Here is an 18,811-nt window from a genome sequence, read left to right on the forward strand (position 1 = left end):
GACGCTGCCACCACTTGGGAGGATGATTTGTTTTACCCTAGTCACTCCCCCTCGTCCTCTGATAAATAACTAACAGGCTTTTTATTTACCCAGACATCAGCACATGAAAGCAGCCCACAGTCATGTTACATGAACACACGTGTCCAGGGCCACCATGTTGAGCGTGACATCATCAGAGTTTATAACAACAGACGACAGGATGAGTTTCATTTGATTTTAATTCGTTCTTACTGCAGCGTTAGAAATGTTTTAAATTAATGGACGTCTCAAAACTACTTTTCTAATTCTCAAAGATAAAATTCTAACCAAACATAAAAAAAACACATTTTAACATAGATTTTCCGAACAGTCTCTCAGGCAGTAACACCGCAGCATCAGCGCCACAGAAACCCGCTGATGTGGCGTTCGAGGCGCGGTCCTACAGCAGGACGCAGGGCCTCTTGTTGACGGTGGGCTGCGGGTTGAGGTAGGCCCGCACGGCCTCGGAGAACACGTCCTTGATGCCGTCCTGGTTGAGGGCCGAACACTCCAGGTAGCGCATGGCGTGGATCTGGCGGGCGAGGGCAGCGCCCTGCTGGTGGCTGACGGGCGTCTGGTTCTGCTCCTTCAGCTTCCTCTGAGTCTCGCCGTCGTTCCGGAGGTCGCTCTTTGTGCCGACCAGGAGGATGGGGACGCCAGGACAGTGGTGACACACCTGGTGATGACAATGATGACAGAATAAACAACTAGAAACGACCTCGTCTTTAAAGCTAAAGATTCTTTAATTATATCAATCAATCTGAAATCTGAAAACATGAAGCCGAACGTTTGTCAAGAAGTAAAATGACTGTTTTCTTGTTTTCATTTTAAATTTGAAAAATCAAATAAATAAAACAAAGGTCGTATTTTTCTGTCTTTTGTTTATCGCTGTTTCTCTGCCGTGTTCAGTCTGAACTCGTTGTTAACAAAAGTTTTTCATTTTTTGCCTCTGCGCACTGTGATTACAGAACACTAATTATAGCTAAGACTTGTTTTTTAATTAGTTTTCATGCCTCTGCACTGTTGTCCTATCTTTGCAATATTTCAAGAACACCTTGAGGGAATTTCTTTAAATTTGGAACAGGATTTGTTTGGACTCAACAATGAACTGATGAAATTTTGGGGGTCAAGGTCACTGTGATCTTGCGCCCCTGTCATTCTTGTGAACAAGATATCTCAAGAATACCTTGAGGGAATTTCTTCAAATTTGGCACAAACATCCACTATGAGTCACGGATGATCTGATTATATTTCAGTGGTCAAAGGTCAAGGTCACTGTGATCTTGCGTCCCTCTCATTCTTGTGAATGTGATACCTCAAAAACACTGTGAGGGACTTTCTTTAAATTTGGCACAAACATTTACTTGGACTTAATGATGAACTGATTAGATTTTGGTAGTCAAAGGTCAAAGTTGTGTGACTTCGCCCCCCTTTCATTCTCGGGAACGCCACATCTTAAGTATATATTGAGGAAATTCCTTTGAATTGGCACAAACATCCACTATGAGTCAAGGATGATCTTACTGGGTTTCTCTCATTCTCGTGAATGCGATATCTCAAGAATACCTTGAGGGCACTTTCTCAAATTTGGCACAAACGTCCACTTGGATTTAATGATGAACTGATCTACTGCTCTGTGGGGATTGACTCACTCTTGGAGCCAGCCTCAAGTGGACATTAGAGGAACTGCAGCTTTTGATACTTAAGTGTTGGCTTCGTTCTGACACTTGTTCAAAGTCCAGTATTTGTTTGACCCATCTGACCCCCACCAACCTCCTCCCTTAGTGGACTTACATCACTTTGCTTCCACCTTTGATCCCATCATAATTACTACGGGCACTAGAGGTCGCCACCTAAACATAAACATAAATATGCTAGTACAGACGACCTATGCGCTGTTTTTTGTTAGAGGGACGGTCTGCGATGCTTTCAAATTTATTAATTTAAAATAAGGAAATAGCTTTCTGCTCAACCGGTGGTCAACCCATAAACCAAAAGTCGAACCAACATTAAAACAAACTCCACATGTGGTCAAAGAGCCACTGAAACCTCACTGAGCCCTCTGACCTCTGGATGCCACTTGTGCTTCACGTTCTCGTAGGAGGCGGGGCTTGAGATGGAGAAACAGATGATGAAGACGTTGGTCTGTGGGTAGGACAGCGTCCTCAGCCGATCGTACTCCTCCTGACCTGCTGTGTCCCACAGGTTCAGACTGATGGTCCTGCCGTCCACCGTCACCTGAACGCACCACATACACACACACACAAACAGGTATGCACACACACACACCTCGTCAATATGACATGAACAACACATTTCATCTGTGTAACTACGAAGGTAAAAACATTTGGAATCTCTGAAACTGACAGATTCCCACCAAATTTTCAATCAAATTTAACATATTAATCAATCATTAAATCATCTTTTTTTTATTTTTACCAGGTGATCAACTGAACAGTAATCAGCATTAGTTTTGATAGTTGATTAATCGTTTGTCATTTTTAAAGCAAAGATAACAAACGTTCAGCAGTTCAAGCCGCTGAATTGCGATCATTTGCTGCTTTTCTGTATTTTACATGATTGAAATTAAATCGTTTGGGGTTTGAACAGTTTGTTTGGATGTCGATGTGAACATTAGAAAATTGTGACATTGAAACATTGTGAGTTTTCACTATTTCAGACATTTTTTATACTAAACATTTAATCAATACATTTCCGTACATGTGTAATAAAACCATAGACGCAGAGCCGCAGTTGGAAATATTTGGTGTGACCCAAAGAGATCTGGGTCTCTTACGAGCTCAGACTTGTGCTTTGAGCTTTTCATCATTGCTAGCCAGACGTCTCGGTCTTTACAACAGGAAGTCTAACCTGCCCCCTCTCTTTGGCCACGTGGTCGATGATGTCATGGCTCACTTGATGTTGGAAAAGCTCAGATTTACCACTCAAGGATCAGTCAGTGAAATCCCTAAAGTACAACAACCATTCCTGGATTCTTATAATAATGTCTATACTTCAAGAAATATGATTTAATATCTATGTGTCTCTATTATAAAATGGACATGTAATATTGCATATTTTTCCCAAGTTTGACATAAATCTGGTCGACTTTGTCAAAGTATAAAACACGACATTTCCTGTTGCCAGGTGGGGGCGCTATACCCACTGCCAAATATTGGCATGTAGATGTGTTTAGGGTGGGACTGTCATCAATCATGTGAAGTATGTTGGAGTTACAAACCACATCCTGTTTCGTGGTGACACCTATAAGTCTGACGCCTCGCCAAGGTCACACGGTTGACGAAAACACAAGCTTGTAACAAATTTTTATCTTTAAGGTCTCTTGACGCAACAGACCGACTTTAAAGGCGAGCGGATGAAATCTCTAGGACTAGTTCGTTGAAGTACGACCCCTGGAAATGGCCAAAAATGTACCAAAATTGCACAGTAAATTCAAAATGGCTGACTTCCTGTTGGGTTTAGAGTATGGCTCCAAGAGAATTTTTTGTAATGTCTTAGAGTGTTTCATGTGCCTACCAAGTTTCATATGTGTAGGTGAAACCAACTTCAGGGGCTGCTTCATCGAAAATTTGTAGGGGTGCTACTGAGCAATTTTCTGGCAGCCGAGCACGAGAATTAACAGATGAAGAACATGAGCCGGCGGACACAAACACACCTGGCTGCTGTAGTTGTCGAACACAGTGGGGATGTACTCTTTGGGAAAAGCTCCGGTGGTGTAGGAGATGAGGAGGCAGGTCTTCCCCACAGCACCGTCACCCACAACCACACACTTTATACTCTGCATGATGACCTCTGACCTCTTAGCCTTCAGCGACCTGCAACACAGAACAGGAGGAACTGACCGAAGGTTCGTTCTGTTACAATTTATTGTACGATACATTTTGTCTTTGTGGCGGCCTTTATCTCAAGCACACCGTTCAAAACAGAAAAACACTTTCACTAGTAATTAAAGACCAGTAGAATCTCTCAGCAGGTTAAATCAAAAAGAAAAATAGAGAAGTAAAAATAGAAAACTTCTGAAACTCATGCAACATGTTTTATTCTTCCCCTAAATTTCCACCTCACTGTATTGTAGAGGTTAACACTTTTTACTGCGCTGCTTTTGTCTGTCAGTTTTAGAGCCAAATGCGAAGATTGGACCTCTGATTATGGTTTATTTATGACTCATGCAGCAGTGGAAGAAGTTTTCAGATCCTTTACTTACAAAGAAACTTCTGTATTTTTCAACATGGAGCTTATTTTTTATGTTTTTGTGTCTAAGTGACTGATGGAAAGAAGAGTTCTTAATGTTAGTCCAGTACTGAGTGATGTTCACACCGTCTGTGTCCGTCTGTGTCTGTTTTTGTCACTGACAGGCTCAGATTGTTATTCTGAGTGTCTGACAACATTATCAAAGGATCCCTACAGAGATAGAGCTTTGTGTTAAAGAGTAGGATCCTTTTTGTTTAACCAGAAACAGCCCTGAAATCAACATCCTCTGTAGAGTTCCTGTCAGAGTATTGACATCAGGAGGGGACAGTGTGGCTACCTGTCTGAGTTTACCTTCAGTGACTCTGATTGCTTGACTCGTCCCACTCCGGCTGTCAGAGACGCTTCAGTTTCCTTCAGTTAACACAGTTTGTTCAGACACACGTGACGTCCCATCGTCTGACTGCAGAGAGGGGGGGTGGGTGGGGGGGAGAAGGGGGGCAGAGTTTGTCATCGGTCAGTATTTGTGTTTATGGAAATGATCTGCAGAAGGAAACGGTCTCCAAACAAAACAGAGATGTTATCCTGCACACACACAGTCACACACACGGATTTGAATGCCAGCGTCACTCGGAGTGAACGTATAAAGTTTCATTAAACACACACACACACACACACACACACACAGCGTCTCCTCCCACACAGCCAGTTTGTATTGAAACTTTATTTACATTTACGTGACAGACAGCTGGTTAGATTTTCTTTCCTCCTTCTGTCTCCAGTTTTATCAGGACATCATCAACCTGAGGCCCACGGCAGCAGAATCAGGAGTGTCAGGAGTACTAATGGCAGTACTGGTAGGGGTAGCTGTAGTTAACTCGGTAAACCTCGAGTCCCATTTAGACTCGTCCAGTCTCATCCCAGGTTATGTCCAATTCATCTCTGGGCACAAAGATCACGTTCAAGTTGACCAGGACACGTCTGAGTCACCACTGTGTAACTTTCCAGTTTACCCAAATCAAGTCCAAGTCATCAATTCGAGGCACAAAGGCCAAGTTCTAGTTACCAAGTCATGCTTAAGTTCCTGATGTTATGTCCGAGTTACCCAAAACTTGTCCAAGTCACCAAATTGCATATGTTGTGACTGAGTCGACCAGGACACGTCTAAGTCACCATGGTCGTTTCTGCTTTACCCAGATCAAGTCCGAGTCACCTAGTTAAAATGCAAGCTACCCAAATCAAGTCTAAGTCATCAAATCCAGTCGCAAAGGCCATGTTCTAATTACAAAGTCATGTCCGAGTTACCCAAATCTTGTCCAAGTCAACAAAGCCATATCCAAATCGCCCATGTTGTTTCTGAGTCGACCAGGACACGTTTAAGTACGGTCATGTTCAGTTTGCTCAGATCAAGTCCAAGTCACCCAGATCATATTCAAGCTGGAAATGTTATCACCTCCTAGTTAGCAAGTTAACGTTGAAGTCACCGGTTTGTATTCAAGTCGTTTGGCTCATGTCTGGGTTGCAGGAGTTGTGTTCCCGTCAGTTTGAGTGTAACAGCAGCAGTTTACAGACCAGTGAAGAAGAAAAAGAGCGATTTAGGAAAGGTCGAACTAAAAACAAGTCAGCAACAGAGAGTTCTGATACATAGTGACGCGTCTCTGTCTTTATTCGAGTGCTTCAGGTCTGTTTCATTCTGAGTTTCAGTGTTTTCGTGTCGTCTGTGCTGTAAACGCTCCTGAAGAGGAAAGTGAAAAGTGAAGGTCCTGATGTGAATATGAAAAGTGACTCTGTTGGACTGTGTGCTGAACACTAAAGCAGTAACTGTGTGGAGGCTCCCTCCAGATGTCTGGATAGAGAAAGTGGCTCAGCCCAGACTCTGGGGACGCTGACCCCACCCTCCTCTCTCTGTCTCTGGGCGGAGGTCGGCTGATCTCACTCCTGCTGGAAGCTTTAACCTCTGATCTCACAGCGTTTGGTTTTCTCTCCTTCACGGTGTTTACATGGCGCGGTGTGACCGTGACCTCTGAGGAAATATCAGACCCTTCACTGAGAGTACAACTGCTGTTACTCTGTAGTGTTCTTACAGTCGACACAACAGTGTCTCAGTACTTCCTGCAGCGGTGGAAGAAGTTCTCAAATTATTTACACAAGTAAAAGTAGTAAATTCCCAAAGTTATTGTAGTTAACTAGAATTAAAACCTAAAACCAGATATGAACAAACATTTAATGAACTGAATTAACACCGCACAGTTGTAACTTTCTCTGACAGTCTCCATCCATGTCAGTGAAAACATGGATGCTTCACACACAGAAGATCTATACAATCAGCACAGTTTCAAGATTAGAGTCACCAATTCAGTATCTGACCAAATGTCTCCCCTTCTGTTCCTGAGATATGACGTTAAGACATGATGATGTCACAGTCAAGCTGACCTTTGACCTTTTGGATATAAAATGCCATCACTTCATCCTGTTAGTCATTTGTGTCAAGTTTTGTCATAATTAGCATATGAATTCTTGAGCTCACAACATGTTTTGTGCGTTCACAGTGACCTTGACCTTTGACCTTCGACCACAAAATTCTAATCAGTTTATTCTCCAGTCCAAGTGGATGTTTGTGTCAAATTCAAAGAAATTCTCTCAAGGTGTCCTTGAGATATTACATTCATGAGAGTGACACGGATGCAAGGTAATGGTGACCTTTGACCTATGACAACTACATCAGTTCATCGTTGAATCCAAGTGGACAATTCCCTTATGGTGTTTTTGAGATAACACATTCACAATATGGACAGAAAGGGTCACAGTGACTTTGACCTTTGACCTGTATGCCCCGTTTCCACCAAACCCTTTCAGTCCAGTACCTTTGGAGCCAGCAGTAAGACTGGCTCCACATTGATAAAGTACAACATTAAAATTCTTTCATATGGATTTACTTAAAATAAAAACAGAATAATATAATACTCTGTAATAAAGGAGCTGCACTGTATGATGAGTATTTTATTTTTGACTCTTTAATAATACACTTTTTAAAGTAACATTTTGAATTGACTTGAGTAATTTTAGACTTTGGTTCTTCAGTTAAGGATCTCAGTTCTTCCTTCGTCGTCTGTCAACGGCTGATAGGCAAAGTTTTCTGACAGATAACATGAACACGCTGATAACCTGCAGAGTCACTGACAAACGTTTCATGTGTTGTAACGATGTCCTTTTGTAACTCAGATGGTGTTGAAGAAAAAAGGAAGTTTTCAGCAGAAAAACTGTCACTGTGGTTTCATGTTGAAATGAAGCACAAACGTCAGTAAAGACATGATGAACAAGCGTCCGCCTCTCAACACAGAATTATATTCACTGAGTCTTTAAGAGTGTCTCACAGTGAAATTTACCTCAACTTCACCGTGTGTCTCACCTGCAGTCAGAGCTGAAGTTCCTCTAACGTCCACCAGGTGCTGCTGTGATAAAACTGCCACTGTATTGAAGTATATGGAAAAACCCTCAAAACAAAATTCTTATGCTACTTTTCGATGTCAGTTGTCACATCAGTCTCATGTCCTGGTGATGTTTTTGTCTTGAACACTGAGCGAACATTAGGAGATGAATAAACGACACAATCTGAGCGAACCAAACTGATGCTGCATCTTTCAGAGGTTCATCAGCCCAAACTGTGACAGCAGCAGGTCTGAGGACAGATCTGAGGTCAGCGCTGACGGAGTCAGACTGAGAGGAAGAAAGAAGAAAACACGTTGAGAAAAAAGAGGAAGAAGAACGGAGATCAGTAACATATAACCTGACACACACACACACTCATTGTGTAAAAGTGACCTTCCTCTCAGAGTGTGTGGAACACACACTGCAGCTGTTTGTTTTAATGACAGTTCATCATCATCATGTCAGAGAACATTTACGTGAATCGCCACGATGCTGAGACACAAGGCCAAAAAGAAATCTTCAGTGACAGTGGTCGGCTCTCACACGGTTGTTGCTCACATTGCGTCAGAAAACATTTACATGAAGTTTTTATGCCTCCGCACCGGCAACGTATGTTCGGACAACCTGAAAACATAACGCTTCCGGCCACAGCTGTCGTACTACATAAGTAGGAATGTTCGTCCGTCCTGTTCTCATGAAAGTGATATCAAGAACACCTACAGGGAATTTCGTCAAATAGACCAAATTCAAAAATTTGAATTTGACACAAATGTTCACTTAGACTCAAGAATGAACTGACTCTAATTTGGTGGTCAAAGGTCACCACAACCTTGCGTCCATCTCATCCTCATGAACATAATACCCAAAGAACACAAATATGGCACAAATGCACACTCTGAGTCAAGGATGAACAAATTAGGTCACAGGTCAAAGGTCAATGTGACCTTCGATCCATCTCATTTTTGTGAAAGCAGCAGCTGTAAATTACCTGGAGGGACTTCTTCAAATTTGGCACAAATGTCTGCTTGGACTCAAGAATGAACTGACTTGAATTTGGTGGTCAAACATCAAGGTCACTGTTACCTTACATCTGTCTAATTCGCATGAACATGATATCCCAGTGACAACTTCAGGGAATTTCTTCAAATCTGGCTCAAAGTTTCGCTTTGACTCAAAGATGAACAAATTAGAATTTGGTGGTCAAAGGTCACACTGACCTTACATCCATCTCATTCTTGTGATCTCCATACCCAAAGGACACCTTGAGGGAATTTCCTCAAATCTGGCACAAATGTCTGCTTGGACTCAAGAATGAACTGACTAGAATTTGATGGTCAAACATCAAGGTCACTGTTACCTTACATCCGTCTCATTCTCGTGAACATGATATCCCAATAACACCTTGAAGGAATTTCTTAACATTTGGCACAAGGATTTGTCATTTGTCAAGGATAAACAAATTAGAAATTGATGGTCGAAGGTCAAGGTCACTCTGACCTCATAAAATAATAAAGTGATGGCATTTTATGTCCAAGAGGTCAAAGGTCAGCTTGACTGTGACATCATCATGTTTTAACGTCATATCTCAGGAACAGAAGGGGAGACATTTGGTCAGATACTGAATTGGTGATTCTAATCTTGAAACTGTGCTGATTGTATAGATCTTCTGTGTGTGATCCCCTTGTCGAGGCTACTCTCTCTATAGACGAGGGAAATAAAAGCTTTGGCCACAGTTATAGGATTCACGGTGAGTTCCCTCAAACATGTCTTCCTCAGGGACGTAGTTTGAAATATAATCAGTGCCACTGGAGCCAGCCGTCTCCTTTGTGGTTTTGCTGGTCTTGTATGTCCGTGTTTCAGGAACTAACAGCTTTAGTTTCGTCTCGTCAGCTGTGTTCTTTTTCTGTATTTGTATTTTATGTTGCTGGTTTAGGAAGAGTCTCCTGACCCACAGAGGAACCGAGTCATCCTGCAGCTGAAGCTCTGATGGGAAAATCTCTAAAACTGGAGCTATGAGGTTTACAGAATATTTTAACGGCTGTGTGGACTTTGGTTTCAATGATCTCGAAAAACCCAGACACCTGCTCTGCAGAACAACTAACAGCAAATAGTAGGTTATGAGATTTTTTAGGACAAATATAATAATAATAATAATAATAATAATAATAATATAATGTATATGCACAACTTAAACCAGGTGGTGGACACAGTAGGAAATATACATGAAAAGACCAAAAAATATCAGAACAAACCAGAGTGAAAATTCAAGAGAATTCTGGACCAAACCAGAACTAAAACAATGTAGAATACTGGACCAAACTGGGGCTAAAACACTTGATGATATCAAGCCAAAAAAAATCCACAGCATCAGAGATTTTTGGGCCTAACCATGGCTAAATCATTTGAGAATATTGGACCCAATTGGGACCAAATAACTGGAGAATACTGGGCCAAACTGGGGCTAAAACACTGGAAAATATTGAACCAAAGTGGGGCTAAAATACTGGAGAATACTGGACTAAACTGTGCCTAAAACACTGGAGAATTCTGGACCAAATTGGGCCAAAACCACGGGAGAATACTGGGCCAAACTGGGGCTAAAACACTGGAGAATATTGGGCCAAACTTGGGCTAAAACACTGGAGAATATTGGACTAAACTGGGGCTAGAACACTGGAGAATATTGGGCCAAACTGGGGCTAGAACACTGGAGAATATTGGGCCAAACTGGGGCTAAAACACTGGAGAATATTGGGCCAAACTTGGGCTAAAACACTGGAGAATATTGGACTAAACTGGGGCTAAAACACTGGAGAATATTGGACTAAACTGGGGCTAGAACACTGCAGAATATTGGACTAAACTGGGGCTAGAACACTGGAGAATATTGGGCCAAACTGGGGCTAGAACACTGGAGAATACTGGGCCAAACTGGGGCTAAAACACTGGAGAATATTGGGCCAAACTTGGGCTAAAACACTGGAGAATATTGGACTAAACTGGGGCTAAAACACTGGAGAATATTGGACTAAACTGGGGCTAGAACACTGCAGAATATTGGACTAAACTGGGGCTAAAACACTGGAGAATATTGGGCCAAACTTGGGCTAAAACACTGGAGAATATTGGGCCAAACTGAGGCTAGAACACTGGAGAATATTGGGCCAAACTGGGGCTAGAACACTGCAGAATATTGGGCCAAACTTGGGCTAAAACACTGGAGAATATTGGGCCAAACTTGGGCTAAAACACTGGAGAATATTGGGCCAAACTGAGGCTAGAACACTGGAGAATATTGGGCCAAACTGAGGCTAGAACACTGGAGAATATTGGGCCAAACTGGGGCTAGAACACTGCAGAATATTGGGCCAAACTGGGGCTAGAACACTGCAGAATATTGGGCCAAACTGGGGCTAAAACACTGGAGAATATTAATAATTAATTTAGTTCACATTTTGTTTTCTCTTCCAGCTAAATCTCCCTGCTCATGTGTCTTGTTTTTAGTTATGTCACCATGTCCCCAAACTGAGTATGACAAGCAGAGTCTGACAGAGGCAAAGCACTTTACCATACCGAGGCAGCGTTTCCTAACCTCCCCTCACCCTGATGAACATTCAGACGCCAGAGGCCAAAGAGGAACTGGTCTGTGTTGAAACCGAAACAGGAAGGGTTTGTCCGCTGCTATGTTAATCCAGCAGCAGCATGTGTGACGCAAAAGTGTTTCTGAGACAGTCTGACCAGTAGTTTACAGCGGTACACTCAAGAGCTGCAGAAGTCCTGCTCTGCTATTAGCTCGCAGGTGTTTCTTGTGTGAGGCCACCACAAATGTTTTATTGGTCTTAAACTCAAGTGAGTATCGGAACAACAGAGATAAATCAGCCATGAATATTAGGCCAAGCCAGGGCTAAAACAACTGAGAATATTAGACCAAGCCTGGGCTAAAACAACTGAGAATATTAGACCAAGCCTGGGCTAAAACAACTGAGAATATTAGACCAAGCCTGGGCTAAAACAACCGAGAATATTAGACCAAGCCTGGGCTAAAACAACCAAGAATATTAGACCAAGCCTGGGCTAAAACAACTGAGAATATTAGACCAAGCCTGGGCTAAAACAACCAAGAATATTAGACCAAGCCTGGGCTAAAACAACTGAGAATATTAGACCAAGCCTGGGCTAAAACAACCAAGAATATTAGACCAAGCCTGGGCTAAAACAACCAAGAATATTAGACCAAGCCTGGGCTAAAACAACTGAGAATATTAGGCCAAGCCTGGGCTAAAACAACTGAGAATATTAGGCCAAGCCTGGGCTAAAACAACTGAGAATATTAGACCAAGCCTGGGCTAAAACAACTGAGAATATTAGACCAAGCCTGGGCTAAAACAACCAAGAATATTAGACCAAGCCTGGGCTAAAACAACTGAGAATATTAGACCAAGCCTGGGCTAAAACAACCGAGAATATTAGACCAAGCCTGGGCTAAAACAACTGAGAATATTAGACCAAGCCTGGGCTAAAACAACTGAGAATATTAGGCCAAGCCTGGGCTAAAACAACTGAGAATATTAGACCAAGCCTGGGCTAAAACAACCAAGAATATTAGACCAAGCCTGGGCTAAAACAACTGAGAATATTAGACCAAGCCTGGGCTAAAACCACCGAGAATATTAGACCAAGCCTGGGCTAAAACAACCAAGAATATTAGGCTAAGCCTGGGCTAAAACAACCAAGAATATTAGACCAAGCCTGGGCTAAAACAACCGAGAATATTAGGCTAAGCCTGGGCTAAAACAACCAAGAATATTAGGCTAAGCCTGGGCTAAAACAACCGAGAATATTAGGCTAAGCCTGGGCTAAAACAACCAAGAATATTAGGCTAAGCCTGGGCTAAAACAACCGAGAATATTAGGCTAAGCCTGGGCTAAAACAACCAAGAATATTAGGCTAAGCCTGGGCTAAAACAACCGAGAATATTAGGCTAAGCCTGGGCTAAAACAACCAAGAATATTAGACCAAGCCTGGGCTAAAACAACCAAGAATATTAGGCTAAGCCTGGGCTAAAACAACCGAGAATATTAGGCTAAGCCTGGGCTAAAACAACCAAGAATATTAGACCAAGCCTAGGCTAAAACAACCAAGAATATTAGACCAAGCCTGGGCTAAAACAACCAAGAATATTAGACCAAGCCTAGGCTAAAACAACCAAGAATATTAGACCAAGCCTGGGCTAAAACAACCAAGAATATTAGGCTAAGCCTGGGCTAAAACAACCAAGAATAGTAGACCAAGCCTGGGCTAAAACAACCAAGAATAGTAGACCAAGCCTGGGCTAAAACAACCAAGAATAGTAGGCTAAGCCTGGGCTAAAACAACCAAGAATAGTAGGCTAAGCCTGGGCTAAAACAACTGAAAATATTAGGCTAAGCCTGGGCTAAAACAACTGAGAATATTAGGCCAAGCCTGGGCTAAAACAACCGAGAATATTAGACCAAGCCTGGGCTAAAACAACTGAGAATATTAGGCCAAGCCTGGGCTAAAACAACTGAGAATATTAGACCAAGCCTGGGCTAAAACAACTGAGAATATTAGACCAAGCCTGGGCTAAAACAACCGAGAATATTAGACCAAGCCTGGGCCAAAACAACTGAGAATATTAGACCAAGCCTGGGCTAAAACAACCAAGAATATTAGACCAAGCCTGGGCTAAAACAACCAAGAATATTAGGCCAAGCCTGGGCTAAAACAACCAAGAATATTAGACCAAGCCTGGGCTAAAACAACCAAGAATATTAGACCAAGCCTGGGCTAAAACAACCGAGAATATTAGACCAAGCCTGGGCCAAAACAACTGAGAATATTAGGCTAAGCCTGGGCTAAAACAACCGAGAATATTAGGCTAAGCCTGGGCTAAAACAACCGAGAATATTAGGCTAAGCCTGGGCTAAAACAACCGAGAATATTAGGCTAAGCCTGGGCTAAAACAACCGAGAATATTAGGCTAAGCCTGGGCTAAAACAACTGAGAATATTAGGCTAAGCCTGGGCTAAAACAACCAAGAATATTAGACCAAGCCTGGGCTAAAACAACCAAGAATATTAGGCTAAGCCTGGGCTAAAACAACTGAGAATATTAGGCTAAGCCTTGGCTAAAACAACCAAGAATATTAGACCAAGCCTGGGCTAAAACAACCAAGAATATTAGACCAAGCCTGGGCTAAAACAACCAAGAATATTAGACCAAGCCTAGGCTAAAACAACCAAGAATATTAGACCAAGCCTGGGCTAAAACAACCAAGAATATTAGGCTAAGCCTGGGCTAAAACAACCAAGAATATTAGACCAAGCCTGGGCTAAAACAACCGAGAATATTAGGCTAAGCCTGGGCTAAAACAACCAAGAATATTAGACCAAGCCTGGGCTAAAACAACCGAGAATATTAGACCAAGCCTGGGCTAAAACAACCGAGAATATTAGACCAAGCCTGGGCTAAAACAACCGAGAATATTAGACCAAGCCTGGGCTAAAACAACCGAGAATATTAGACCAAGCCTGGGCTAAAACAACCGAGAATATTAGACCAAGCCTAGGCTAAAACAACCAAGAATAGTAGACCAAGCCTGGGCTAAAACAACCAAGAATATTAGGCCAAGTCAGGGTTTAAACCCAGAGACTGTGGGAACCACACACAGAACAGAGAGAACAGTGGAGATAACTGAGTCATAGTTGTGTATTTACAGTTTGTGACACTGAATGATTCACCATCATCAGCACTAACTTAGCGATCGCTGACAAATCACTCTCTGACTTCCTGTTTCATTCTGGGAAGCCTGAAACTGTCCAACTTGACTGTGATGTTTCTGATTCACATCTGAGCGTGTGTGACTGCTGACACTTTGTGTGATGTCATCTCCATTAGTCACTGCTGGGGTGTTTTTTTGGCATACATTCATATTATCACACAGTACATTCCTATAATATGTTATTACCATATATACAGTATACAGTTAATATGTGTTGGTTTGGCTCTCTGATATTACAGCTCATATTTTAATAGCATTCACATACTTATTTGAACTCCTGTTCACTGCTCTCATCTATTATATCAAGAAATGTTCATTTTAATGCATGACTTTTTAAATTTATCACTGAATTTAGTCAATAAAAATCCAAAGTAACATTAAATGTCCATCTTAAGTCCAAAGTGATTCTTCATGATGCTTACTCAGTCTGACCAACAGTCCAAAAACACAAAGAGATCCATGAGAGTCAAGAGATCATCACGTGATTCGACCGAAAGCTCCAGAACAGCAACTAAATGGACGTCATGTTGAGATTTTCACCACAGTTTAAAACGCTGATAATGAACATTGAACTTCAGCTTGTGAACCAAAGCTTTGTGCTATCAGCTCTATCCATCTGTGGTCATTTATTATCGGAATAATAAATAACAATATAAATATCCTGTTATTATTTGATAATCTATCAAATATGTATCGTGCATCTCAACTTCTGGTACTTAATGGTCATTTTAAATTTACTGTAGTCGTGTTTAAAGTATTTCTATATATTCTATTTCAAAAGTGTGCCTGTGACTGTTTTTCAAAATACACTTCTGTTTTCACAGGAAATGTACAGTTTGCATGCAGTCTCTTTCAAAATAAAAGCACTACGTTGGTACAACACCATGAAATTACGTTTTTTTTTCTTTCAACGACACACAAATGGTTGAGTTTAGGAAAAAAGAACAAGGTTTGGCTTTACAATCTTACAGGAAGTGAACGATGGCATCCCGGGGCGAAAGTCGTGGTTGTACTGCAGTGATGACAGTACTGCTGCTACACACATGGTGCCGGTCATCTTCCTGTGATAGTTTCATCATTAAAGTATTCCTATATTTGATAATAATAATACTGTTTGTTTTGTAGTATTTGTTTGTGTGTGGTGCCAGTAATATTCCACATATAAATATTTAATTGGATACTAACCACTTCCCTCTATAATAAACACTGTTTATAAGATTCCTACAATATTTCTATAGTTCTACGTACACATCGGTAAGTATGTTTATGATATTCTTATTAGTAACTACGAGGCAAATTTTCATATACAGTATTTTTTTATTTCTTGTTGTTATTTGTTATTATTGCTAATAAGCTACGGTGTTTGATTTCACATTTGTCCTTTTTAATGATGAATATAAAAAATAATTTGACAAAATAATCATTATTAAATATATATTTTGGAATGTACTTCGTCCGGCACTGGTATTACAGAAAATATTTCACTTCATACCAGCTCTCTCTTTGATTAAATGTTATATTATTTCTGTGATAATGTTTTGGACACAGCGTCTGAAATATTTCTGATATTCTCAAAGTACAAAGTAGATTTTTTTTTTACTTTAAACCCACATCTCTCTTTTCCTAAAATGTATGCAATATTAACTCCAATACATTGCCTGTTATGATCATTTTGTGTCCCTCTGTGGTCATGTTGTGTCTCTCTGAGGTCATGTTGTGTCCCTCTGAGGTCATTTTGTGTCCCTCTGAGGTCATTTTGTGTCCCTCTGAGGTCATGTTGTGTCCCTCTGTGGTCATTTTGTGTCCCTCTATGATCATGTTGTGTCCCTCTGAGGTCGTTTTGTGTCCCTTTGAAGTCAGTTTGTGTCCCTCTATGATCATTTTATGTCCCTCTGAGATCATTTTGTGTCCCTCTGAGGTCATGTTGTGTCCCTCTGTGGTCATTTTGTGTCCCTCTATGATCATGTTGTGTCCCTCTGTGGTCATTTTGTGTCCCTCTATGATCATGTTGTGTCCCTCTGAGGTCGTTTTATGTCCCTTTGAAGTCAGTTTGTGTCCCTCTATGATCATTTTATGTCCCTCTGAGATCATTTTGTGTCCCTCTGAGGTCATGTGTCCCTCTGTGGTCATTTTGTGTCCCTCTGAGGTCATTTTGTGTCTCTCTGAGGTCATTTTGTGTCCCTCTGTTGTTATGTTGTGTCCCTCTGAGGTCCTTTTGTGTCCCTCTATGATAATGCTGTGTCCCTCTGTGGTCATTTTGTGTCCTTCTGTTGTCATTTGTGTCCCTCTGAGGTCATTTTGTGTCCCTCTATGATCATGCTGTGTCCCTGTGTGGTCATTTTGTGTCCTTCTGTTGTCATTTGTGTCCCTCTGAGGTCATTTTGTGTCCCTCTATGATAATGCTGTGTCCCTCTGTGGTCATTGTGTGTCCTTCTGTGGTCATTTTGTGTCCCTCTGTTGTCATTTGTGTCCCTCTGTGGTCATGTTGTGTACCTCTGTAGTCATTTTATATCCCTCTATGATCATGCTGTGTACCTTTGTAGTCATTTTGTGTCTCTCTGTGTGGTCATGTTGTGTCCATCTTAAGTCGTTTTGTGTCCCTTAGTGATCATTTTGTATACTATTTCAACTGCTCTCTCTCATTAAATGTTATATTATTGACAATGACATTTTTTTGGTATTTCTGGTATTTCTGTCATATTCTCACAGTGATGTTGAAGTTATTCAGAAACAGCAAAGATAATATTACTGTAGATGTTTTTTTTAACTTTATACCCAGGTCTCTCTTTTCCTAATATTTATCTAATATTTATTTAGATTACATTGCCTGTTATGTTCCTTAGTATATAGATAGTAGTTAGTTAGTATGCCCATAATCTTTCTGTAGTTATACGACAGTGTTATTATATAAATGTACTTATAATATTCATGTAGTATTACAGATAATATTTAATGTTCATAAATACCGCAGTGTTTCTGTCATGTTCCTCTGATGACACTGAATTTATATTAAAGTGCTAACAAGAAGTGACTGACACACACACACACACACACACACACAAACACAAACACACTGGGAGTGGTCGCACTTCATCTCCAGTCTCCCGCAGCAGCGTCAACACACACACACACACACACACACACACACACAAACAAACAAACAAACAAACAACTAAGATTATTGATCCGTTGAAGAACCGCTCGATCGGCTGACGGGAATTAAAGCAGAGATCAATAACGGGCTGAAAGTTTGGGCAGAGAGAGGAAACACACACACACACACACACACACAAACAAACAAACAAACAAACAAACAAATAAGATTATTGATCCGTTGAAGAACCGCTCGATCGGCTGACGGGAATTAAAGCAGAGATCAATAACGGGCTGAAAGTTTGGGCAGAGAGAGGAAACACACACACACACACACACACACACACACACACACACACACACACACACTCAGCTGACCGGTTGATCCCGGAGCACCGGGCGGATGAAACGCAGAGACTCACCGCTCATCAGTCCTCCTCTCCGGGCACACAGCTCCGCTCAGTCCCGCTCCTCTGTGTGTGTCAGTATGTTAGTGTGTTTGTTAGAGTGTGTCTGTGTGTGTGAGTGTGTGTGTGTGTGTGTGTGTGTGTGTGAGTGTATGTTGGAGGGACAGCGGATCTCTATCTCAGCGGGTGGAGCTAATGAAGAGGAGGAAGTCCGAGAGGAGAGGGAGAGGAAGCGGTGGGGCAAGTTTGAGGAAGTTTACTGTGTGTGTGTGTGTGTGTGTGTGTGTGTGTGTGTAACACCGGATTTTTTTGTGTTCAGCCCAAAGTTGAGAAACTTAAAAAAAAATCTTGTGTTTCATGTTGAGTCTGTCTCTTCTGACAAAGTCATTTTGTGTCCCTCTGTGGTCATTTTGTGTCCCTTTATTATAATTTTGTTTCCCTCTGTAGTCAGGTTGTGTCCCTTTGTGATAATTATGTGTCACTTTGTGGTAGTTTTATTTACATCCATTGTTTGTCCTCATTTGTGTTCATTTTGTGTCCCTGTGTGGTCATTTTGTGCCCCTCTATGATCATGTTGTGCCCCTCTATGATGATTTTTGTCCCTTTATGTTTGCTTTGCTTCTGTCCATTGTTTTGTGCCCATTTGTGTTTATTTTGTGTCCCTGTTTGATCATGTTGTGTCCCTGTGTGTTTATTTTGTGTCCCTGTGTGTTTATCTTGTGTCCCTGTGTGTTCATTTTGTGTCCCTGTGTGATCATGTTGTGTCCCTGTGTGTTTATTTTGTGTCCCTGTGTGTTTATTTTGTGTCCCTGTGTGATCATGTTGTGTCCCTGTGTGTTCATTTTGTGTCCCT

The 18,811-nt window shown here is 41.4% G+C and overlaps 1 protein-coding gene across 2 annotated transcripts; it reads right to left on the bottom strand.

The window, feature by feature from the left end:
• Positions 1 to 200: 200 nt before the first annotated feature.
• Positions 201 to 18,140, bottom strand: rhogb (ras homolog family member Gb). 2 transcript variants are annotated; one of them, XM_033649232.2, is made up of 5 exons: positions 17,974 to 18,140; positions 4,582 to 4,690; positions 3,695 to 3,854; positions 2,086 to 2,256; positions 201 to 694 (listed from the first exon to the last, which is right to left on the bottom strand). In XM_033649232.2, exons 3-5 carry the CDS (start codon positions 3,821 to 3,823, stop codon positions 419 to 421), a joined length of 576 nt encoding a protein of 191 aa, XP_033505123.1. In that variant the 5' UTR covers positions 3,824 to 3,854; positions 4,582 to 4,690; positions 17,974 to 18,140; the 3' UTR covers positions 201 to 418. The 2 variants fall into 2 exon arrangements, with proteins under 2 accessions (XP_033505123.1, XP_078028774.1); XM_078172648.1 differs by lacking the exon at positions 4,582 to 4,690 and having other exon boundaries at positions 17,974 to 18,108.
• Between the last annotated feature and the right edge of the window lie 671 nt (positions 18,141 to 18,811).

Source organism: Epinephelus lanceolatus, chromosome 11, assembly GCF_041903045.1.
Source record: "Epinephelus lanceolatus isolate andai-2023 chromosome 11, ASM4190304v1, whole genome shotgun sequence".
NCBI classification, from domain to species: Eukaryota; Metazoa; Chordata; class Actinopteri; order Perciformes; family Serranidae; genus Epinephelus; species Epinephelus lanceolatus.